General features: G+C 44.7%; 1 protein-coding gene across 2 annotated transcripts in view; it reads left to right on the top strand.

Annotated features, from left to right (window-relative positions):
- LOC137353254 (SUN domain-containing protein 2-like) overlaps nt 1–25,661 on the top strand; it is a 104,766-nt gene that overhangs the window by 67,711 nt on the left and 11,394 nt on the right. For both annotated transcript variants that reach the window (XM_068019329.1, XM_068019330.1), the window contains exons 12-17: nt 1,205–1,364; nt 3,179–3,418; nt 4,249–4,333; nt 10,771–10,886; nt 18,974–19,141; nt 21,884–21,976. In XM_068019329.1, the coding sequence (XP_067875430.1) occupies nt 1,205–1,364; nt 3,179–3,418; nt 4,249–4,333; nt 10,771–10,886; nt 18,974–19,141; nt 21,884–21,976 (862 nt within the window). The remainder of the gene's footprint in view (nt 1–1,204; nt 1,365–3,178; nt 3,419–4,248; nt 4,334–10,770; nt 10,887–18,973; nt 19,142–21,883; nt 21,977–25,661) is intronic.

Genomic DNA, 25,661 nt, shown 5'->3' with positions numbered 1-25,661 from the left:
ATCTAAATCGAACACCTGGCCGGGTTCATTACCCAGTACCAAATCCAATGTGGCATCGCCCCTGGTTGGCCTGTCCACATACTGTGTCAGAAAACCCTCCTGCACACACTGGACAAAAACAGACCCATCTAAAGTACTCGAACTATAGTATTTCCAGTCAATATTTGGAAAGTTAAAGTCCCCCATAACCACTACCCTGTTACTCTCGCTCCTGTCGAGAATCATCTTCGCTATCCTTTCCTCTACATCTCTGGAACTATTCGGAGGTCTATAGAAAACTCCCAACAGGGTGACCTCTCCTCTCCTGTTTCTAACCTCGGCCCATACTACCTCAGTAGACGAGTCCTCAAACGTCCTTTCTGCCGCTGTAATACTTTCCTTGATTAACAATGCCACACCCCCCCCTCTTTTACCCTCTTCTCTGTTCTTTCTGAAACATCTAAATCCCGGAACCTGCAACATCCATTCCTGCCCCTGCTCTACCCATGATTTAAAAATGCTACCTACAGCTGACCCTATATTAGAACAGCACAACTTAGCACTGTCCAGCTGGTCTTGTACATTTCCAGCCACTTGTGCTGGGTAGCCCTTCTATAATTGAAGAAATGCCAGTAGAACAGCAACTGTGAGTGCAGCTCCGTATGTGAGTTTAGTGGTTTGTATGTGAAGCAGAGTACCACCCTTCGTTGGGCAAGTCAACCGTTGCCTTCTTTCAGCCTTGCAGAATTAATGAATCAACTCGCATGAATACTACTTGTTTCCTTTCCCCCCCTCTTCCTCCTCCTGAGGGTGTTGAGCCTTGCCAAGTTACAGCTTCACAGGCATCAACAGTCCTGAGAGCTTTAATGTGTGAGCCTGATGTCCATTTCCCAGTAGCAATCATTGGCTATTTTTCCATTTGCTACCTCAAGCACACTGAGGAAAATGGCAGTACCCCCACTACTGCCCCCTGATGGGATCAGCTAGCTGAGCAGAGAACTGGAATTGAACCTCGAACCTCTGGTCCTAGATGGCTCCATGCCACACCACCTGGTGACAATCCACTGAGCAGTGCAGTTTTTCTTTAGATGTCTTTTAAGAATCCATTGAAAAAGATTAAAAATACTACAGCTTCCTTGTTAGATTCTGAGGTAACTAGCTGAATGCTACAGGGTTTTTAAATTCATCATGTTCTTTGACTGTTTCTTCTCTTTGTCCTCTGTAGTGTGACTGATGAGCAGCAAACACTCCTGTCTGCACTAAACCAATTGGAAGAGCAGCTCAGCCAAACCCAGCTTGAGTTAATGGGCGTGCGTACTGCACAAAGGAATATGGCATCAAACATGGAAACCTTGAGTAGCAGGATTGAAAGTGTGAAGGACAATGTGAGTCATAGAGTTATACAGTACAGAAAGAGGCCCTTTGGCCCATCATGTCTGTGCCGGCCATCAAGCACCTAACTATTCTAATCCCATTTTCCAGCACTTGGCCCGTAGTCTTGTATGCTATGACGTTTCAAGTGCTCATCTAAATACTTCTTAAATGTTGTGAGGGTAATCCAGATAGCTACTGATTTTTTAAAACTGAAACAGATGAAAACTGTGTAAGTGGCCCATTCTAGACTGGAGACAGCAGCTTAATCAAAGCGGTTAAAGGACGGAAGCAAATTGCCTGGAGTGTTTTTGTGTGGTAAAGTAATCTGTTAGTATAAGAGTGGGAAGCAGTATGTGCTAGACAGAGTTGAACTAAATAGCAGAAAGCTCAGAACTGTGGCTGCAACCCTAAAATGTCAGTAACAATAACAACTCGTATTTACATAGTACCTTTATTGTAGTAAAACATCCCAGTGCTTTGCAGGAGCTTTATTAAACAAAATTTGACACCAATCCACATGAGCTATTGGGACAAGTGACCGAAAGCTTAGTCAAAGAAATAGTAAGTTTTAAGGAGGAGAGAGAGGTTTGGGAAAGGGATTCCAGAGCTTAAGGCCTGAGCAGCTGAAGGCATGGCTGCTAACGGAGAAGCGATTAAAATTGGGGATGTACAAGAGGACAAAATTGGAGGAGATATCTCTCAGGAAGGTACAAAAACAGAGAGGGGCAAGGCCATGAAGGGATTTGAAAACAAGGATGAGAATTTTAAAAGCGAGGCATTGTACAGGAATGATGGATGACTGGGTGCAAGTTAGGACAGGGGCAGCTGAGTTTTGGATGACCTCAAGTTTATGGAGTGTGGAAGATGAGAGGCTGGCCAAGAATGTGTTGGAATAGTCAAGTCTAAAGGTAACAAAGGCATGGTTGAGTGTTTAGCAGCAGATGAAGGGGCGGAGTCAGACAATGTCACAGAGTCTTAGTGATGGTGCATATAAGTGGTCGGAAGCTCACCTTGGCGTCAAATAGAACACCAAGATTGTGAACAGTCTGGTTCAACTTCAGATAGTTGCCAGGGAGCGGGACTGTGTCGGTGGCTAGGAAACTGAGTTTGTGGTGGGGACCAAAGACAATGGCTTCTGTTTTCCCAATATTTAATTGGAAGAAATTTCTGTTCATCGAGTACTGGATGTTGGATGAGCAGTTTGACACTTGAGAGATAATGGAGAGGCTGAGAAAGTTGGTGTTGAGGTAGTGCTGAGTGTCATCAGTATATGTGGAAAGTGATGCTGTGTTTTTAGATGATGTTGAGGGGCAGCTTGTAGATGAGCAATAGGAGTGGGCCAAGGATAAGATCCTTGGGGGATATTAGAGGTAATGGTGCAGGAGCGGGAAGAGAAGTCATTACAGGTGATTGGCTACAGTAATGAAAAGGACTGGAAAAGTTGATGATTATTAGTGAAATGGAAGCGTTTGAAAGAGAATGGGGTGATTTGGGATAATCAGTAGCCCCATCTCAGCTGACAACTTCACTGTATAAAACTGGGTGATTCCATACATGTCCATATTCCTGATCTCCACTGATACTCCAAGTGAAGTGTGGGTTGGGATAATGGTTCAGCTGTCCTCCCAGCTGACCCCCCAGTTTCTCTCGTGTCTGGCTAGGTGTGCTGCATGAAGCATAAAGGGACCGTAAAAGATAGAAGAATGTGGTTTAAAATGCTAAAAGGTGTTTACTTGTACAGGTTTCATAATCTGTGTTGTAGAGTTTTCTTTATTTGCAAGGAAAAACATTGGACCCTTCAACACTTGCTTTGTTTTAAATTTAGGTGGAGACGGAAGTGGTTGAGTTGGTGCACAGACTGCTCTTTGGGTTATCACAGGACAGCACAGCTGTATCTTCAGAGCAAGCACTGACATCACAGTTTGTCCGTCTTAAGGACCTGGAGGCGCTCCTTCACGACCTGGAGAAGAAGATCCTTGCAGATCTTTCTCAGAATCATGGCCAAACAGCAGAACAGAACTCGGCCACTATCAGAGCCACATTAGCAGGAGCAGGGATTGTAGAGGTAAATTAGAAAGGATCATTTCTAGGCAAGCAAACAGTATTTATAAATCTTGGTAGAGATTTAGCAGCAGCATGGAACTTGTTTATCCTGTCTTGTGCAGTGGACAAGTTTATGTGCTAGAAGCTGCCTGCTGGAAAACATCAAAGAAATAATCAAGATAATTTCAACACAATACTAAATGGATCCTTGATAGATACATCACCATCTCCTTCATTTTAACATTTAGATTTACATCATGGTCTGTTTTATTTTAAGCATTTTTTCCTGATTCTTTTGATTCTGCCTTGCTCTAATGAGACGTATTTGGCAGATCCCCACTGCTCCTGTCCATTTTTATTAGACAGGTTGATTATAGAGGAGACAGTGTAATGGTAATGTCACTGGACTAGTAATCCAGAGGCCCGGGCTAATGCCCTGGGGACACTGGTTCAAATCCCACCAATTAATTCATAAAAATCTGGAATTGAAAGCTAATCCCAGTTTCGTGGCACCATTACTATCATCGATTGTCAGAAAAGCCCATTTGGTTCACTAATGCCTAAGGGAATCTGCCACCCTTACATTTGACTCCAGACCCAAAGCAATGTGGTTGACTCTTAACTGTCCTCTGAAATGGCCTAGCAAGTCACTCAATTCAAGGGGAATTAGGGATGGACGACAAATGCTCACCTTGCTAGCCCATGAAAGAATAAAAAAAAGGTGGTGAGGACAGAGAATCATAAAGAGGGAGTGTTTCCTGCTAACACTTTGTTCCCTAGCTCTGAACATGTGTGCTACACTAACGCCTCACTGTCCTACAGTAATGCTGCATTTCCCCTTTGTATTTATAGGAAGTTGAGAGTATCGTGCAACGAGCCCTGAAGCTGTACAGTGCCGATCAGATTGGAATGGTGGATTATGCGCTGGAGTCCGCTGGTAAATATCAGACACAGCCTATACCCAGAGCCTGCAAGTTAAACTGAGCTTCTCAGTGTAACAGATTGGAAGTGGGTTGGTTTAGTGTACCAGAATGTAGGCCTTTTGTCTTGGACTATCTTTTAAAGGGGAATAAAGGGCTGATTTTCCAATCAGGTGTAGTGGCAGCATATCTGGAAGTGCAAAAATACATCTTGTATTAAACCTGCATAATGTAGATCCTAAGAGAGCTGTCCAGGTTCACATAGTTAAATAATGATTGAGCCATGTGCTGGCAGCAGATTTAAGGAACTGCCACTGTGCCTTGAAGTGCCATCAACCAGTGTAACAGTGCAAGTTAGTAGCTACCAATATTGCAATTCACTGCCTTGCAAGAGTTGGCTGTGACTGCCATTTGGAAAGAAGGACCTGCCCTCTTTACCAAGAGAACCCTGCAGATAATGTTGAGGGAGGTACAGAAAGGGGAGCTTTTACCTTCAAGTCAGATGAATACATCCTTAGATGTCTGCTGTACATCTGGGATAAAGTTACAGACCAGATTGCTGTCATGTTGCATGTTTGAAGGTAATCAGCGCAGATGTGATAAGTGTACCCTGCTCAAAGTGCAATGCAATAGAATGGCTGAACACACACTTTTGCCTCAACCAGCACTATTTTGACACTGGATCAACATTTGGGAACCTTTCTCTCACAATTGCAAAGCAGCCCATATTCTCTATTCATAGGTGGCAAATCTTCAATTTTCCAAGGAAACATTCCAGACGTGTGTCTCACTGCTTAATGTTTCCACCAGTCCCTTGCCTGGCTCAAGCTTACTGACTCATATTCAAGGAGGCAAGTTGTCCATTTGCTTAGTGATATCAGGGCATTTCATTTAATCTGTAAATACTTTTAGCAAGGAGACACCCCTAATAAAATCAAAAAAATGAGCAACTGACTGAGATTCCCGCACAAATCTCATTTTCACTATTGGGGCAAAATCATCCCTTGGTGCTTCATTGGGCAGGAATTGGTCGAGCTCATTCAATGGTACACTGTACCCCATTGCTGCTTTCCCTTCCTCCCTCTAATCTCTCGCTCAGGTACTCACAAACTTAGTATGCATTACAATATCATAGAACATCATGTATTGGTAAGTCATATTTGTTACCAGGTATATGTTACTTGTATTGTGATGCTTGTTCCTCTTGTATTTCACTTGTACTTACCACATCACAGCACATAGTACCATTCACTCCAAAAGATTCATATTTAAACTTGGAGGAGGGAACATGGGGTTGAAACCAACAGCATGAGTGTGGAAGTGCAGATGAGATGATGGTAGAGCAGCAGGAGTTTGCTGGAGAGCTAGACCAAGGCTGCCCTCAACTGCAGAGTTCTTGGATTGCTGCTATCCGGGGCTTGCGTATAGAGGAAAGTTGCTATCTGTGCATCATCATTTGAGAATGCACAAAGTGCCTTGCAAGGTGTTTCAGCTGGTAGAGAAGGGTGCAGCAGCTGTTAGCTGTGGTGGTGGTTGACAATTTCATAGAACTACAGTCCCTCTGCAGCAGAGACCACTTCAATAGAAGTGTAGTTGTAGGTTCTGGTGATGGTGTGGGAGAAATGGGTTCGAATTCATGGGACATTGGCACCAGTACTGGGGAAGGAAGGAGCTGTTCCAATGGGATGGGATCCACCTGCATCATGCTGGGACCAGAGTCCTGGTGAATTGCATAACTAGGGCTGTAGATAGGGCTTTAAACTAAATATTGGGGGGGAGGGTTCAGTTGCATGGAAAATTAGGGAGTCAAAGTTAAAGGAGAAGGTAGGAGTGCACGTTAGTGATGAGGCTGATTGTTACCAGAAAATAAAAGGTAGGGACAGAACGTGTGAACGTTGTATTAACCAAGGAATCGTACAAGAGTAGGGAAATTTGATAATAGAACAAACTTAAAGGCTTTGTATCTGAATGCACGAAGCATTCGGAATAAAATTAATGAGTTAACAGCGCAAATAGAAACAAATGGGTATGATTTAGTGGCGATTACTGAGACACGATTGCATCAAAACCAGGTTTGGGAATTGAATATCCAAGGATACTCAGTATTTCGGAAGGATAGGCAGGAAGGAAAAGGAGGTAGTGTAGCTTTGTTAGTAAAGGAAGAGATCAGTGCTGTAGTGAGAAATGATATAGGCACTGGAGATCAAGACGTAGAATCAGCCTGGGTAGAAATAAGAAACAGCAAGGGAAAGAAGTCCCTGGTGGGAGTAATCTACAGGTGCCCAAACAGTAGTTCCGCAGTAGGGCACAGTATAAACCAGGAAATACTGGGGGCTCGTAAGAAAAGTACGGCAATAATCCATGGGTGATTTTAATATGCATGTAGACTGGATTAATCAAATTGGCACGGGTAGCCTCGAGGGAGAGTTCATTCAATGTATTAGAGATTGTTTTTTGGAGCAATATGTTGTGGAATCAACCAGAGTGCAGGTTATTCTAGATTTGATATTATGTAATGAGGTGGGATTAATTAATGATCTCATAGTTACGGATCCTCTAGGGAAGAGTGATCATAGCATGCTAGAATTTCAAATTTGAGTTTGAAGGTGAGAAACTGGAGTCCCACACTTTCTTTCTTTTCTTTTGGGCCTCCTTATCTCGAGAGACAATGGATACGTGCCTGGAGGTGGTCAGTGGTTTGTGAAGCAGCGCCTGGAGTGGCTATAAAGGCCAATTCTGGAGTGACAGGCTCTTCCACAGGTGCTGCAGAGAAATTTGTTTGTCGGGGCTGTTGCACAGTTGGCTCTCCCCTTGCGCCTCTGTCTTTTTTCCTGCCAACTACTAAGTCTCTTCGACTCGCCACAATTTAGCCCTGTCTTTATGGCTGCCCGCCAGCTCTGGGAGTCCCACACTAGCGTTCTGGAATTAAACAAAGGTAATTACATGGGCATGAGGACAGATTTGGCCCTAGTGGACTGGGCAGGAAGACTAAAAGGTAGGACGGTTGATGAGCAGTGGCAGATGTTTAAGGAGATATTCAATTCCTCCCAACTAAAATAAATTCCAGAGAGGAAGAAAGATTGTAAGAGGGGGAGAAAACATCCATAAGCAAGGAAGTTAAGGATAACATAAAGACAAAAACTAAGGCATACCATATTGCAAATGCCAGTGGCAGGCTGGAAGATTGGGAAACTTTTAAAGATCAACAAAGGGTTACTAAAAAAGTAATAAAAAGAGCAAAGGGAAATTATGAAAGAAAACTAGCGCAAAATATAAAAACGGATAGCAAAAGCTTCTAATAAGTATATAAAAGGGAAGAGAGTAGCTGAAGTGAATGTTGGTCCCTTGGAGGATGTGACTGGGGAGTTAATAGTGGGAAACACAAATGTCAGAGACACTAAATCAGTATTTTGCCTCAGTTTTCATGGTGGAGGACACTAGTGCATTCCCAATAGTAACAGGTAATGCAGAGGTTATAGAAAAGGAGGAACTTACAACAATCATCATCACTAGGGAAAAAGTACTGAGAAAACTATTGGGATTGAAGGCAGACAAGTCCCCAGAGCCTGATGGCCTACATCCTAGGGTCTTAAAGGAAGTGGCAGCAGAGATAGTGGATCCATTGGTTATAATATTCCAAAATTTCCTGGATGCGGGAAAGGTTCCAATGGACTAAAAAAAAGCTAATGTAATGCCCTTATTCAAAAAGGGAGGAAGGCAGAAAGCAGGAAACTATAGATCAGTTAGTTTAACATCTGTCATTGGGAAATTGTTAGAATCCATTATTAAGAAGTAATAACAGAACATTTAGAAAGTCAGAACGCAATCCATCAGAGTCAGCATGGTTTTATGAAGGGTAAATCGTGTTTGACTAATTTGCTAGAGTTCTTCGAAGATGTAACAAGTAAAGTGGATACTGGGGATCCTGTAGATGTGGTATATCTGGACTTTCAGAAGGCATTTGATAAGGTGCCACACAAAAGGTTAATACACAAGGTAGGATCACATGGGGTTAGGGGAAATTTATTAGCTTGGATAGATGATTGGCTAACCAACAGAAAACAGAGAGTCAGGATAAATGGGTCCTTTTCTGGTTGGCAAGATGCAACTAGTGGGGTGCAATAGGGTTCGGTCCTCGGGCCCCAACTATTTACAATCTATATTAGTGACTTAGATGCAGGGATAGAAGGTACTATAGCCAAATTTGCAGAATACACTAAAATAGGTGGGATAGTAAGTTGCAATAAAGAAATAAGAAATTTACAAATGGATATGGATAGATTAGGTGAATGGGCCAAAATTTGGCAGGTGGAGTTTAACGTGAATAAGTGTGAGGTTATCCATTTTGGTCAGAAGAATAGAAAGGCAAATTATTATCTAAATGGAGAGAAACTTCAGAGTGCTTCGGTGCAGAGGGATCTGGGTGTCCTTGTGCATGAATCGCAGAAAACTAGTATGCAGGTGCAGTAGGTAATAAGGAAGGCAAATGGAATTTTGGCATTTATTGCTAAAGGAATAGAGTAGAAAAGTAGGGGAGTGCTGCAACTGTACAAGGCATTAGTGAGACCACACCTGGAGTATTGCATACAGTTTTGGTCCCCTTACTTGAAAAGGGATGTAGTTGCATTGGAGGCAGTTCAGAGGACGTTCACTAGATTGATTCCAGAGATGAGGGGTGTGTCTTTTGAAGAGAGATTGAGCAGTTTCGGCCTTTATTCTCCAGAGTTTAGAAGAATGAGAGGACATCTAATTGAGGTATATAAGATGATTAAGGGGATTGACAAAGTAGACGTAGAGAGGATGTTTCCTCTGATGGGGCAATCTAGAATGAGAGGTCATAGTTTTAGGATAAGGGGTAGCAGATTTAAAACCGAGATGAGGAGAATTACTTCTCAAAGGATGGTGAGTCTGTGGAATTCACTACCCCAGAGTGCGGTGGATGCCGGGACATTGAGTAAATTTAAGGAGGAGATAGACAGATTTTTAATTAGTAATGGGTTGAAGGGTTATGGAGAACGGGCAGGAAAGTGGAATTGAGACCGAGATGAAATCAGCCATGATCTTATTGCATGGTGGAGCAGGCTCGAGGGGCTGAATTGCCTACTCCTGCTCCTAGTTCTTATGTTCTCTTGGAATATATTAGTTAGACCTTGGGCTGATCCACGAGTCTGTTCTGTCTGGATTTAGCAGGCTGGGGAGGTGGGATGAATAGCACTGACTCCTGGAGAGTGCTCCCATATAGATCACAAGGACGGGTGAAAGAATAGGTACAGATGAGGGATGTATTTCTCAAGGTCCAACCCATCCAAATGCCCCACTCAAATAAGCCAGAAAGAGCTTGCCCAGACAACATGTACAGTATCAAACTTGATCCCAGCAGTTGTGGGACCATCGTATGATTTTGCAGAAGAAAATAAAGAGCCACATCCATCCCAGAAAGTACTCTGTGGCATGCAGCAGCCAGCTACCTCACTTTATCACTCAATAAGGTAGCATCTAGAAGGAGCTGCACACTAGGGTATGCTTTCCATACATAATCACCAAGGGGAAAGCACCAAGCGCTGTTGGAATACAGAATCGTATAGCACAGAGGGCCAATCAACCTGTCAGAAAGCGCTATCAAATGAGTGTCACTCCCCTACCCTTTCCTCATCGCCCTGCAAATTTGTTCCCTTTGTGCAGAGTCTATTTGCAGTGAGGCACATTTTCTGTAGGATGAGGTGACCTAATGTTTCTGCCTGGTAGCTGTGGTGTAATAATGTCCTTGGAGCCAGTGTTTGCTTGATCTCCCCTCTCTCTCTCTAGAGGGCTACCTTTTTAAAATAAAAATCCATCACATTAGAGTTTCTGTTAGGAGACGCATGGCCCTCTCCCCTGGTGTGAACACACAATGGGCCAGGATGCGATAACCATAGCTATCAATTGATGGCTGAATGGGGACCATTCAGGTAAAACTGTGCTACTTCACACCTATTCAACTTGGTTTGGGCTTTGAGTAAGTCTGTCTCCAGAATCCTTTGTTAGTTCATTCATGTCGATAAGTCATTAATATGCAATAATGCTCCTTTCAATTTCAAAGAGGTTCTTCCCAGAGCTCTTTCAGATGAGGTTAATGAATTCCATCATTGCAGACAGATTTGTTGATTTCCAGCCCAGGAGGGGATCACGTGACTGCTACTTCATTTTGTCTGTGGTACAAGTGTCCATGTTTTGGTCTTGTTTAACAGTTGACTTTTTAAATACATAATTCTTTCATTTCTTGTTTATTTCATGACTGCTCCTTCCATGCATGACAATTCTTTCTTTGCATCCAGCTGTAATTGAATACTTTCTGTAGTCCCTATAATCAGAGTTTTGCTGTAATGTCTAAATACAGTAATTGTTTCTTGAGGAATTATTAGTGAACTTTGTACCCTTGCACTTCTGTAATTTGTGCTTTTTCTTCTTCTGTTAGGTGCCAGTGTAATCAGCACCCGCTGCTCAGAGACATTTGAGACCAAGACCGCTCTACTTAGCCTATTTGGAATCCCACTGTGGTACTATTCTCAGTCTCCGAGAGCTGTCATTCAGGTATATATTCTTCAATGCTGCTTCTTCTGTCTTGAAAGCACTGAGTCTTACTGGAGTAAATGTCCCTGGACACACACACACACAGACACACACACATACTCGCTCTCGCTCTCTCTCTGTCTCTCCGGTAATGACGAGGAGCAGAAATGCTGCCTGATTCTGTTTTTCTCCTCAATGCCCAAGTACATAAGAATAGTGCCCAACTGCTGCCAGAGCCAAGATTTGCAGCTCAGCACAGATTAAATTCTGGGCTCACTTATACTCTGATTTTATGAAATGAGGCATTGACTGCATAGCTGTCACTACTGTTCAGAAGAGTTTTGTACTGTGTGATACGACACTGTACAAATGCCAATCATTTAGTTTTCACACTGCCCCATCATTCATGCCTGGTCAGGTAGAGTACCACTTTAGGTGTGAAATAAAACTCCCTTGTCAATCTGACTTAACCTCAAGAATGCTACTGGGGTGACTTTGTTTTCTATTCCCCACCCCCATTACCCCAAATGAGAGTGCCAGTATTTGGCAGATCTTGTGTTTGAGTTAAGATTTCCCAAACCCATTTCACCTAGGAATCTTACTGCCAACAAAGAGACAGGTTCAATTTGAACCTAGTTGTTTGAGATGCAAGGGTAGGATAGTGCATTAACTCACTGCAAATATTTTAATTAATCTCTCAATCCTCCTGAAGCTGTTTGTCTTCATCAAGGTATTTAAATATAATTAGATTGTATCTAGCTGTGTATGCCTGAGAAATAGGTGAGCTGCCTGTGTTGAAGGTTGGTTCTCTCATTAACTTGGCTGAGAAATACTATGCGCCACAAAATGATACACATTTTCATTAGGTTACTGTTTGAGCAGTCATCTTTCAAATGATGAAACATTACTGATCAAGAGTTCCCTGAGCTGATCCCACACTGACTATATTCCTGACTGTGCAGTCACTAGCTGACCCCTGCAATAAGCATACTCCTTTAAGCTTGGTTTCGGTCACAATGATGGGACTGTTTAGAGATTAGCATTTAACCTGGGCTGTAGCTGCTTGGGAATGTTGGGGCATTGTAGAGGTTTCAGTATCACATAATGGAGCAGCCTGTACTGTGGGGTGGCCCATGAGAACTAGGTCACAGAAAACTTGTACAGATAGAAAGGGACAGTTCAGGGCAATTGCAGTTAATCTGGTCTAAGTCACGGCAAGGTACAGAACCAGGAAGCACACTGTCCAGCCAATGCCTCCTGGTTACCTAGTCAATAAATTCATATACTCTGAGCATTGGGTGTTTCTGGGTCAGTGACTTCCTGCTTCCAATATTTGTTCATTAACCAGGACCAGCAGACTGACACACTCAAACAGGTCTGACAGTGACAACTGAGGCACTTTTACCTTGCACGAGGAGGTGGTGGTGAATTGGCACTGAATTTCCTAAGCCCATTGTGGCAGACTTGAGTAGGTATGGTGGAGAACTTATTTAGCCATTTACTGCCAGAGCTGGCTAAACCACATAAGCACTATCTAGATTTAATCTTTCAACTGCCAAAACTGCTCATATTCCAGGATCATACTATTCCCTGTTCCCACCAAATTGCTGACAACCCGAATTCCCTTTTTTTCATATTATTCTTTCATAGGACAGGAGTGTCACTAGTAAGGCCAATGCTTGTTGTCCATCCCTAATTGCCTTTGACAACTGAATGGCTTGCAAGGTCAGTTCAGAGAGCAGTTAGAGTCAACCACACTGTGAGTCTGGAGTCACATGTAGGCCAGACCAGTAAGGATGGCAAATTTCCTTCCCTAAAGGGCATTAGTGAACCAGTTAAGTTTTTACGACAATCGATGATAATTTCATGACATCATTACCGAGACTAGCTTTCAGTTACAGATTTTTTTAATTAATCGAATTTAAATTCCACCAGCTGCCTTGGTGGGATTTGAGTACAGGAGCAAGGATGCCTTACCGCAGTTATACAAGGCCTTGGTGAGACTACATCTAGAGTATTGTGTTCAGTTTTGGTCTCCTTATCTGAGGAAGGATGTTCTTGCCATGGAGGGAGTGCAAAGAAGATTTACTAGGCTGATTTCTGGGATGGTAGGATTGATGTACGAGGAGAGATTGGGTCGACTAGGCCTATATTCACTAGAGTTTAGAAGAATGGGAAGGGATCTCATAGAAACCTATAAAATTCTAGCGGGACTAGACAGGCTAGATACAGGGAGGATGTTCCTGATAGCTGGGGAGTCCAGAATCAGAGGCCACAGTCTCAGGATATGGGGTATGCCATTTAGAACCGAGATAAGGAGAAATTTCTTCACTCAGAGGGTGGTGAACCTGTGGAATTCTCTACTGTAGAAGGCAGTGGAGGCCAAGTCATTAAATATATTCAAGAAGGAGATAGATATATTTCTTAATGCTAAAGGGATCAAGGGATATGGGGAGAAAGTGGGAACAGGGTACTGAGTTAGACAATCAGCCATGATCTTTTTTGAATGGCGGAGCAGGCCCGAAGGGCCGAATGGCCTACTCCTCCTATTTTCTGTGTTTCTATGAATCCATGTCCCCAGTGCATTAGCCTGGGTCTCTGGATTACAAGTTCAGTGACGTTACCACTATGCCACTGTCTCCTGGCTCACGTTAACGGTTCTCTATCTCTTCAGTTACTGTTCCCCTTCCCTTCAAATCTGCCGTCGTCAGGCCTCTCCTCAAAAAAAAAAACTCTTGACCCTTCTGTCCTTGCAAACTACCACTCCATATGCAACCTCTCTTTCCTCTCAAATCTTTGAACATGTTGTCATCTCTCAAATCTGTGCCCATTTTTCCCAGAACTCCATGTTTGAATCAGTCCATTCAGGCTCCATCCCTGCTACAGTACTGAAATGGCTCTTTGCAAATTCACAAATGACATCCCATGTGACTGTGACAAAAGTAAACTATTCCTTCTCAACATGTAGCCTTTGACATGGTTGACCACCTTTCCTCCTCCAATGCCTCTCCACTGCCATTCAGCTGGGTGGGACTGCACTCGCTTGGCTACGTTCTTATCTAACGCTAGTCAGAGAATTGCCTGCAGTGGCTTCTCTTCCTGCTTCTGCATCATTACCTCTGGTGTCCCCGAAGGATATATCCTTGGCCCCCACCTATTTCTCAATTACATGCTGCCCTCAAAAAAATAATCCAAAAACACATTTGTTTCCACATATATGCTGACAACACACAGCTCTACCTCACAACCACCTCTCTCAACTCCTCCACTTTGCTAAATTATCATACTATCCTGTACTGGATGAGCAGAAATTTCCTCCAATTAAATATTGTGAAGACTGATGCCATTGTCTTCAGTCCCCATTACAAACCCCGTTCCCTAGCCATCGACTCCAGCCCTCTCCCTGGCACTTTCATGAGACCTAACCAGACTGTTCCCAACCTTGGTGTGCCATTTTTGCTACCGATTACTTGCATGTGGCATTTCTAAGACCTAATTCCACCTCTGTAATAAAAACAAGAAATGCTGGAAATATTCAGCAGGTCTGGCAGCATCTGTGGAGAGAGAAGCAGAGTTAACGTTTCAGGTCAGTGACCCGTCATCAGAACATCCACCACTGTAACATTGCCTGACTCCACCACTGCCTCAACCTATCTGCTGCTGAAACCCTCACCCATGAATTTCTTATCTCCAGACTTGACTATTCCAACGCACTCCTGACCGACCTCTCACTTTTCTGCCCGACTTAAGTTTGAGGTTACCAATGCTGTACTGCCTGTATCCAAACTTGCACCGAGTCTTGTTCACCCATCACCCTGTGCTCACTAACCTATATTTGCTTCCGGTTAAGCAACGCCTCAATTTTAAAATTCTGATCCTTATTTTCAACTCCCTCCACAGCCTTGCCCCTCCCTACTTCTCTTCCAGCTGCACAGCCCTCTGAGATATCTGCACTCCTCTAATTCTGGCCTCTTGAGCATTCCTGATTTTAATCGTTCCACGATTGGTAGCAATGCCTTCAGCTGCCAAGGCCCTAAATTCTGGAATTTTCTCCCTAAACCCCTCTACCTCCTTTTAAGGCACTCCTTAAAATCTACCTTTTTGACCAAGCTTTTGATCATTTGCCCTAATATATCCTTATGTAGCTCAGTGTCATATTTTGTTTTATAATGATTTTTTTTTTTTATTCATTCATGGGATGTGGGCATCGCTGGCCAGGCCAGCATTTATTGCCCATCCCTAATTGCCCTTCAGAAGGTGGTGGTGAGCTGCCTTCTTGAACCGCTGCAGTTCATTTGCAGTAGGTACACCCACAGTGCTGTTAGGAAGGGAGTTCCAGGATTTGACCCAGCGACAGTGAAGGAACGGCGATATAGTTCCAAGTCAAGATGTTTTGACTTGGAGGGGAACTTGCAGGTGGTAGTGTTCCCATGCATTTGCTGTCCTTGTCCTTCTAGTTGGTAGAAGTCGCGGGTTTGGAAGGTGCTGTCTAAGGAGCCTTGGTGCATTGCTGCAGTGCATCCTGTAGATGGTACACACTGCTGCCACTGTGTGTCGGTGGTGGAGGGAGTGAATGTTTGTAGATGGGGTGCCAATCAAGCGGGCTGCTTTGTCCTGGATGGTGTCGAGTTTCTTGAGTGTTGTTGGAGCTGCACCCATCCAGGCAAGTGGAGAGTATTCCATCACACTCCTGACTTGTGCCTTGGAGATGGTGGACAGACTTTGGGGAGTCAGGAGGTGAGTTACTCGCCTCGGGATTCCTAGCCTCTGACCTGCTGTTGTAGCCACGGTATTTATATGGCTACCCCAGTTCAGATTCTGGTCAATGATAGCCCCTAGGGTGTTGATAGTGGGGGATTCAGCGATGGTAATGCCATTGAATGTCAAGGGGAGATGGTTAGATTCTCTCTTGTTGGAGATGGTCATTGCCTGGCACTTGTGTGGCGCAAATGTTACTTGCCATTTATCAGCCCAAGCCTGGATATTGTCCAGGTCTTGCTGCATTTCTACACGGCCAGCTTCAGTTTCTGAGGAGTCACGAATGGTGCTGAACATTGTGCAATCATCAGCGAACATCCCCACTTCTGACCTAATGATTGAAGGAAGGTCATTGATGAAGCAGCTGAAGATGGTTGGGCCGAGGACACTACCCTGAGGAACTCTGGCAGTGATGTCCTGGAGCTCAGATGATTGACCTCCAACAACCACAACCATCTTCCTTTGCACTAGATATGACTCCAGCCAGTGGAGGGTTTTCCCCCTGATTCTCATTGACCTCAGTTTTGCTAGGGCTCCTTGATGCCATACTCTGTCAAATGCTTCCTTGATGTCAAGGGCAGTCACTCTCACCTCACCTCTTGAGTTCAGCTCTTTTGTCCATGTTTAAACCAAGGCTATAATGAGGTCAGGAGCTGAGTAGCCCTGACAGAACCCAAACTGAGCGTCACTGAGCAGGTTATTGCTAAGCAAGTGCCGCTTGATGGCACTGTTGATGACACCTTCCATCACTTTACTGATGATTGACAGTAGGCTGATGGGGCGGTAATTGGCTGGGTTGGACTTGTCCTGCTTTTTGTTGACAGGACATACCTGGGCAATTTTCCACATTGTCGGGTAGATGCCAGTATTGTAGCTGTACTGGAACAGCTTGGCTAGGAGCGCAGCATGTTCTGGAGCACAGGTCTTCAGTACTATTGCTGGAATATTGTCAAGGCCCATAGCTTTTGCAGTATCCAGCCTTCAGTCGTTTCATGATATCACGCGGAGTGAATCAAATTGGCTGAAGTCTGGCATCTGTGATGCTGAGGACTTCAGGAGGAGGCCGAGATGCATCATCAACTTGGCACTTCTGGCTGAAGATTGTTGCAGATGCTTCAGCCTTATCTTTCGCACTGATGTGCTGGTCTCCCCCATCATTGAGGATGGGGATATTTGTGGAGCCACCTCCATTAGTTGTTTAATTGTCCACCACCATTCATGGCTGGATGTGGCAGGATTGCAGAGCCAAGATCTGATCCGTTGGTTATGGGAACGCTTAGCTCTGTCTATCGCATGCTGCTTACGCAGTTTGGCACGCAGATAGTCCTGTGTTGTAGCTTCACCAGTTTGACACCTCATTTTGAGGTATGCCTGGTGCTGCTTCTAGCATGCCCTCCTGCACTCTTCATTGAACCAGAGTTGGTCTCCTGGCTTGATGGTAATGGTAGAGTGGGGGATATGCCGGGCCATGAGGTTCCAGATTGTGGTTGAGTACAATTCTGCTGCTGCTGATGGCCCACAGCGCCTCATGGATGCCCAGTTTTGCATTGCAAATCTGTTCGAAATCTATCCCATTTAGCACAGTGGTAGTGCCACACAACACGATGGACTGTATCCTCAATGTGAAGGCGGGACTTCGTCTCCACAAGGACTGTGCGGTGGTCACTCCTACCAATACAGTCATGGACAGAAGCATCTGCGGCAGGCAGACTGGTGAGGACGAGGTCAAGTATGTTTTTCCCTCGTGTTGGTTCCCTCACCACCTGCCGCAGTCCCAGTCTAGCAGCTATGTCCTTTAGGACTCGGCCAGCTCGGTCAGTAGTGGTGCTACCGAGCCACTCTTGGTGATGGACATTGAAGTCTCCCACCCAGAGTACATTTTGTGCCCTTGCCACCCTCAGTGCTTCCTCCAAGTGGTGTTCAACATGGAGGAGTACTGAGTCATCAGCTGAAGGAGGGAGGTAGGTGGTAATCAGTAGGAGGTTACCTTGTCCACGTTTGATCTGATGCCATGAGACCTCATGGGGTCCAGAGTCTATGTTGAGGACTCCCAGGGCAACTCCCTCCCTACTGTATACCACTGTGCCACCACCTCTGGTGGGTCTGTCCTGCCGGTGGGACAGGACATACCCAGGGATAGTGATGGCAGTGTCTGGGACATTATCTGTAAGGTATGATTCAGTGAGTATGACTGTGTCAGGCTGTTGCTTGACTAGTCTGTGGGACAGCTCTCCCAACTTTGGCACAAACCCCCATATGTTAGTAAGGATGTTATTAATGATCCTATGAAGCAACATCGAGTTGTACAGCATAGAAACAGGCCCTTCGGCCCACCATGTTCATGCCAACCATAATGCCTATCTATACTAATTCCACTTGCCTGCATTAATTCCATATCCCTCTATGCCTTGCTCATTCAAGTACCTGTCCAGATGCCTCTTAAATGTCGCTATTGTTCCTGCCTCCACCACCTCCGCAGGCAGCTCATTCCAGATACCCACTATTCTTTGTGTGAAAACTTTACCCCTTTGATCCCCTTTAAACCTCCTCCCTCTCACCTTAAATCTATGCCCTCTAGTTTTAGTAACTCCTACCTTGGGAAACAGACTCTGGCTATCTACCCTATCTATGCCTCTCATAATTTTATATACCTCTATCATGTCCCCTCTCAGCCTCCTTCGCTCCAGGGAAAACAGACCCAGCCTATACAATCTCTTTTTATAACTCAAGCCCTCCAAACCAGGCAAATCCTTGTGAATCTTTTCTGCACCCTCTCTAGCTTAATCACATCTTTCCTGTAGTGCGGCAACCAGAACTGCACACAGTACTCCAAATGCGGCCTAACCAAAGTTATGTCCAACTGTAACATGTCGTCCCAACTCTTGTACTCAATGCCTCGGCCGATGAAGGCAAGCATGCCATACGCCTTCTTCACCACCCTGTCTACCTGTGTTGCCACTTTCAGGGAACTATGTACTTGCACCCCAAGGTCTCTCTGCTCAGGAACACTCCCCATTGCCCTGCCCTGCCATCTGTCCTGCCCTGGTTTAACTTCCAAAAATGCATCACTTTACACTTGTCTACATTAAGTTCCATTTGCCACTCCCTTGCCTACTTTCCCAGTTGATCTATATCCTGTTGTTTTATTATGTTATTGGTTCGATATAAATATAAGTAGTTTTGATGGAGCTAACAGCAAATTCGCCTAGCTCCCTGACTGCCCCCCTCCATTATTTAGGGGAAATCAAAGTGTCTTACAGAAAGAAAGCAAAATGAAACAAGCCTTTAATGAAAAGCTGTTGGAAATGGCAGTGTTTTACTAACTTTCTTTGCCCTTTTCTCTCCTACAGCCTGATGTTCACCCAGGGAACTGCTGGGCTTTTAAAGGCTCCCAAGGATTTGTTGTCATCCAGCTTGCTGCCCGGATCAGACCCACCTCCTTTACTCTAGAGCACATTCCAAAGTCAGTTGCTCTCCATGGATCAATCAGCAGTGCACCACGAGACTTCATGGTTTACGTGAGTGAAACCAGGGAAATATTTAAGCACCTTTTTTTTAATTGTTCTTGAGAAGGAAGTGTCACTGGCAAGGCAAGCATTTATTGCCCATCCCTAGTTGCCCTTAGCGTAATGGTGAGCCACCTTCTTGAAATGCTGCAGTCTATGTGGAGGGAGTTCCAGGACTTTGACCTCAAGACAGTAAAGGAGCAGCGACAGAGTTCCAAGACAGAATGGAGTGTGACTTGCAGGTGGTGGTGTTCCCACGCATCTGCTGCCCTTGTCCTTCTAGGTGGTAGAGGTCGCAGGTTTGGAAGGTGCTGTTGAAGGGTATTTGCTGCAGTGTATCTTGTAGATGGTACATACTGCTGCCACTGTGTGCCGGTGGTGGAGGGAGTGAATTTTTAGGGGGTGGATGGGGTGCCGATAAAACAGGCTGCATTGTCCTGGATGGTGCTCAGCTTCTTGAGTGCTGTTGGAGTTGCACTCATCTAGGCAAGTGGGGAGCGTTCTGTCACACTCCTGACTTGTGCCTTGCAGATGGTCAACTGGCTTTGGGGAGTCTGGAGATGAATTCTACGCTGCAGAATTATTACACACTGCAGAATTCCCAGACTCTGACCTGCTCTTCTAGCCACAGTATTTATGTGGCTGGTCCAGTTCAGTTTCTGGTCGATGGTAACCCCTACGATGTTGACGGAGGGGGATTCAGCAATGGTAATTCAGTTGAATGTCAAGGGGAGATGGTTAGGTTCTCTCTTGTTGGATATGGTCATTGCCTAGCACTTGAGTGGCACGAATGTTACTTGCCACTTATCAGCCTAAGCCTGAATGTTGCCATGATTGACTATAGCAGAATAATGCAGTTTGACTGGAGAGCACTGAGCAACTGGGCAATGGACCCTTGACAGTTAGTTTAAATATTCAGGGTCATGCCATTTAAGGTCTTAGGAGCTCACTTTTTTAATTGTTAATAGCTTTAGCAGATGCTATTATGGCTTGTTAATAATTAACAAACTCCAGTCAATTCCTAAGACAGCTAATACTTTTGCTGTGCAGAATGGTGCTTTGAACATACATTCTGAAAGAAAAGCAGTCCATTCCTTGTTATGTTACTAGTAGGCATTGAGTTTGTTAATTTTGTTAATTCCCACCCCTCTAGGGAGTACAACATAAAGACTGAGGGGAGAAAGGGATGGAAATCATAGAGCATAAGGAGGTAAAAAGGATGGAGAGAGCATTGGGGTAGGAAAGGCAAAAGGGTATGATAGAGGAGGAGAATAGTTGGTGAAATGGAAGGGATTTTAGCAAGTAGTGGAAGATCTGAGGAAAGGAGTGGGGGAATGAGATAGAAGTGGGGATGAAGAGATGGGATGTTCAGGTGAGGGAGATAAGGGAATGTGCTGGGAGGGGTGATGGCAAGAGCAGCTGTAATGGGAGTAAGAGAAGAGGACAATACAGAGCATCAAGCGCTGGTAAGAAGGTAAAGGGAACATGAAGAGGCAATTAATAGATGCAGTAGAACCAAAGAGACATTGCGATGGATAAGTGTCAATATCAAGCGGGGGAGGAGGGTGAAGGGCAACTGTGCAAGTGGGAAGGCAGGAGATGGAGTGTGCAGATGAAGAAACAGACATTGTGCAAGGGTGAAGTGTGCCACCTGCTCCTTGGGACTTTCCACTATAACTCTGTGGCTGTGTAATGCTCTGCTCATTATCCTAAAGGAGGTCTGATGAATTGTTTTCCCCCCCCGATCCACCAAAACCTATCTACCGCTCTCAGCATATTTCCCCCTCTCAACTATACTCCTACCTCCAACGAACAGAAGAGAGAAGCCCAAAGTATAAGGGAGATAAAACCCCACCACACGCATTATTTAAAAACAACACACACAAATAGAGAAACAAGACAAGGCAGACAGAAGCAGAAAAGATCAGAAGAGGAAAGTAGCAGAACAGGCAAGACAAAGACGTCTGAGGCAGCATTGCTTTAACTTAGTGAACAATACTATTAATGTTCGAAAAACCGATCAGATCTTTTGTCCCCACAAAAATCAAAATCCTTCCTTAATGAACTCACTCCCTATCTCCACTTTACCCTCCTGTTTATCATGAGCGACTTCATGTAACATCCACCACTAAAAGAAAAAGGGCGAATATCAAATTACATACCACACAATAGTATTACTGCAACTAATATAAAGTTAATTTGCTTTCATTTCCACCTTCCAGACAGTACGTTTCCTCATGAATTACAACTAGTAATCTGTGTTACCTCGTATAGATTATTTTGTTTCTGTTTGTCGATTCACCACTGACTTTTGGTACACATTGTGACACTGGGCTATTTGCACTAAAGTGAATAAGTTACAGGTTTTGTCCAGGGCTTAAAATATAGCCACAAATAAACCAGAGCATTTTCTCATGAAATCATTGCAACTTATACACTGCACGTGCAGGACACAAGATGTTCCAATAAATTTGTTAACATATGCATTTGGTTCATACACTATAATGAAGCGATGAAATTCTTCCTGATGCCACTTTTAGAGGAAAAAGTAGAGTATCAAATGGAATGCTTTGTGTACACATGCCAACTTTCTTAAAATTATTACTGAGAGGAATTTCACCCCCAGGTCAATGTAACAATTACACCATTTTTGGCTGGAGCTGGATGGAGCAGGATTTTTACTATATGGGGAGGCTGCTTTTACAGACTGGCAGAGGATGGTTAATTTCTGTGCTGATTTCTGCTTCTTCACAGGGCCTAGATGAAGAGATTCGGGAAGAAGGGCTCCTATTAGGACATTACACATATGATCAAGATGGAGACTCCATACAGATGTTTCAGGTCCAGGTAATAGAAACCCAGAAGTTTACAGAACGGAAAAGGGCCATTCAGCCCATCGTATTAGTCCTAACTCTGTTACCCTGCTCTCTCCCCAGAGTCCTGAACCTTCCTCTGCTTCAAAGATTTAACCATCTTTCTCCTAAAATATGGCTTCTAAATGTAATAACTGATACTAGCATGTGAGAAATGTCGCTTAGTTGGTATTCAGATGTTTGCTTCATTTTTTTTTTATTCGTTCATGGGATGTGGGCATCGCTGGCTAGGCCAGCATTTATTGCTCATCCCTAATTGCCCTTGAGAAGGTGGTGGTGAGCTGCCTTCTTGAACCGCTGCAGTCCATGTGGGGTAGGGACACCCACAGTGCCGTTAGTAAGGGAGTTCCAGTCACAGTGAAGGAACGGCGATATAGTACCAAGTTAGGATGGTGTTTGACTTGGAGGGGAACTTGCAGGTGGTGGTGTTCTGTGCATCTGCTGCCCTTGTCCTTCTAGGTGGTAGAGGTTGCGGGTTTGGAAGGTGCTGTCTAAGGAGCCTTGGTGCGTTGCGGCAGTGCATCTTGTAGATGGTACACACTGCTGCCACTGTGCGTCGGTGGTGGAGGGAGTGATTGTTTGTGCATGGGATGCCAATCAAGTGGGCTGCTTTTTCCTGGATATTGTTGAGCTTCTTGAGTGTTGTTGGAGGTGCACCTATCCAGGCCAGTGGAGAGTATTCCATCACACTGCTGATTTGTGCCTTGTAGATGGTGGACAGGCTTTGGAGAGTCAGGAGGAGAGTTACTCGCCGCAGGATTCCTAGCCTCTGACCTGCTCTTGTAGCCACGGTGTTTATATGGCTACTCCAGTTCAGTTTCTGGTCAATGGTAACTTCCAGGATGTTGATAGTGGGGGATTCAGCAATCGTAATGCCATTGAATGTCAAGGGGAGATGGTTAGATTCTTTCTTGTTGGGGATGGTTATTGCCTGGCACTTGTGTGGCACGAATGTTACTTGCCACTTATCACCCCAATTATTGTTCAGGTCTTGCTGCATTTCTACACAGACTGCTTCAGTATCTGATGAGTTGCAAATGGTGCTGAACATTGTACAATCATCAGCGAACATCCCCACTTCTGACCTTATGATTGAAGGAAGGTCATTGATGAAGCAGCTGAAGATGGTTGGGCCTGGGACACTACCCTGAGGAACTCCTGCAGTGATATCCTGAAGCTGAGATGATTGACCTTCAACAACCACAACCATCTTCCTTTGTGCTAGGTATCACTCCAACCAGCAGAGAGTCTTCCTCCTCATTCCTATTGACTTCAGTTTTGCTAGGGCTCTTTGATGCCATACTCAGTCAAATGCTGCCTTGATGTCAAGGGCAGTCACTCTCACCTCTTTTGTCCATGTTTGAACCAAGGCTGTAATGAGGCCTGGAGCCGAGTGGCCCTGGCGGAACCCAAACTGAGCGTCACTGAGCAGGTTGTTGCTAGCACTGTCGATGACACTTTCCATCACCTTACTGATGATTGAGAGTAGACTGCTGGGTTGGACTTGTCCTACATTTTGTGTACAAGAACATATCTGGGCAATTTTCCACCTTGCCGGGTAGATGCCAGTGTTTTAGATGTACTGGAACAGCTTGGCTAGGGGTGCGGCAAGTTCTGGAGCACAGGTCTTCAGTACTATTGCCGGACTGTTGTCAGAGCCCATAGCCTTGTGGTATCCAGTGCCTTCAGTCATTTCTTGATGTCACGTAGAGTGAATTGAATTGGCTGAAGACTGGCATCTATGATGCTGGGGACTTCAGGAGGAGGCTGAGATGCTCAGCTCAGCACTTCAGCCTTATCTTTTGCACTGATGTGCTGGGCTCCCTCATCAATGAGGATGGGGATATTTGTGGAGCCACCACCTCCAGTTAGTTGTTTAATTGTCCACCACCATTCACGACTGGATGTAGCAGACTGCAGAGTTTAGATCTGATCCATTGGTTATGGGATCCTTAGCTCTGCCTATCGCATGCTGCTTATGCTGTTTGGCATGCAAGTAGTCCTGGGTTGTAGCTTCACCAGGTTGACACATCCATTTTGAGGTATGCCTGGTGCTGCTCCTGGCAGCCCTCCTGCACATTTCATTGAACCAGGGTTGGTCCCCCGGCTTGATGGTAATGATAAAGTATGTAAAAAAAAAAAAAGTATATGCCATGCCATGAGGTTTCAGATTGTGATTGAGTACAATTCTGCTGCTAATAATGGCCCACAGCACCTCATAGATGCCCAGTTTTGCATTGCTAGATCTGTTCGAAATCTATCCCCTTAAGCACGGTGGTAGTGCCACACACCACGATGGAGAGTATCCTTTGTCTCCACAAGGACTGTGCAATGGTCACTCCTACCAATACTGTCATCAACTGATGCATTTGCGGCAGGCAGATTGGTGAGAATGGGGTCAAGTATATTTTTCCCTCTTATTTGTTCCCTCACTACCTGCTGCAGACCCAGTCTGGCAGCTATGTCCTTTAGGACTCAGCCTGCTCAGTCAGTAGTGGTGCTACCGAGCTTGGTAATGGACATTGCCCACCCAGAGTACATTCTGTGCCCTTGCCACCCTCAGTTCTTCCTCCAAGTGGTGTTCAACATGGAGGAGTACTGATTCATCAGCTGAGGTGAAGGGGGGGGGGGTTGGTGAGTGGGGGCGTTTGACCATATGGACATGCTAGTCTTGATTTAAATTGCATATCTTCCTGCCTAAACACAAATAGGGCTCAAACTTCAGGAGGCTTCCTTGCCAATGTTTGACCTGATGCCATGAGACTTCATGGGTCTGGAGTCAATGTTGAGGACTCCCAGGGCAACTCCCTCCCGACTGTATACCACTGTACCACTACCTCTGCTGGGTCTGTCCTGCTGGTGGGATTGAGGTGTGATTGAAAGTTCATACTGGATTTGATCCTGTTCTGGCCATGTGGTGAAGGGTGTGGGTGGTCCCCCCACTGTTCAACTCTCAACTGACCACAGCAAGTATTTTTGTTACTAGGATTTTAACTCCTTTGTGTTTTATTTGTCAAATAAACAAACAGCGATAGGTTTTCTTGTAGGTTTAAAACAGATTAACTATTTGTTGAGCAATATTCACTCCTGACAGATCGAGAGGAAAAAAGGTAAGAGGTTTGAAGTGAGGTAGGTTTTCGGGGTTCATGGTAATCTGTTGAATCTTCTCAGAAGTCAATTTCTTATTTAAGTTGCAGGCCTGGGTTTTGTAGATTTCTTTGTTGGTTGAAATTTCAGTCTGAAGACAGGGGATCACTTTCAGTTCTCTGCTGCACAAATTGAAGCGTAGGATGCACAGCAGGGCACCTACTTTGGCGCGATAGGTTTTCTCCTAGCTCTCAGCTAGACAGGATTACATGATGTGTTGTTCTGGTTTTCTCTCTATCTCTCCCCAGAGAGCTACTTTAAGGTCAAAATTGTCTTGCATCTTGCCTCTGTTAGAAGACAGAGATCTTCCTCCCTGTGGTGACTAACAATGGCCCAGGATGTGGCGACTTCACACCACCTTTGTTTCAGAAGAACTTAATCAATTAAAAAATTCTCTTGATGGGTTCAGGATGGGTGTAATTGACACTTCTTAGCTTTGAATATATCCTTTTGTTCTTACCAGCAAGTAAGACAATTTGAATATACAGGCTTGCCCTTCGGCAGCCATTTTT

Source organism: Heterodontus francisci, chromosome 41 (genome assembly GCF_036365525.1).
Source record: "Heterodontus francisci isolate sHetFra1 chromosome 41, sHetFra1.hap1, whole genome shotgun sequence".
NCBI lineage: Eukaryota > Metazoa > Chordata > Chondrichthyes > Heterodontiformes > Heterodontidae > Heterodontus > Heterodontus francisci.
The sequence above is the reverse complement of the archived record's forward strand: the minus strand, read 5'-3'. Positions and strand labels throughout refer to the sequence as shown.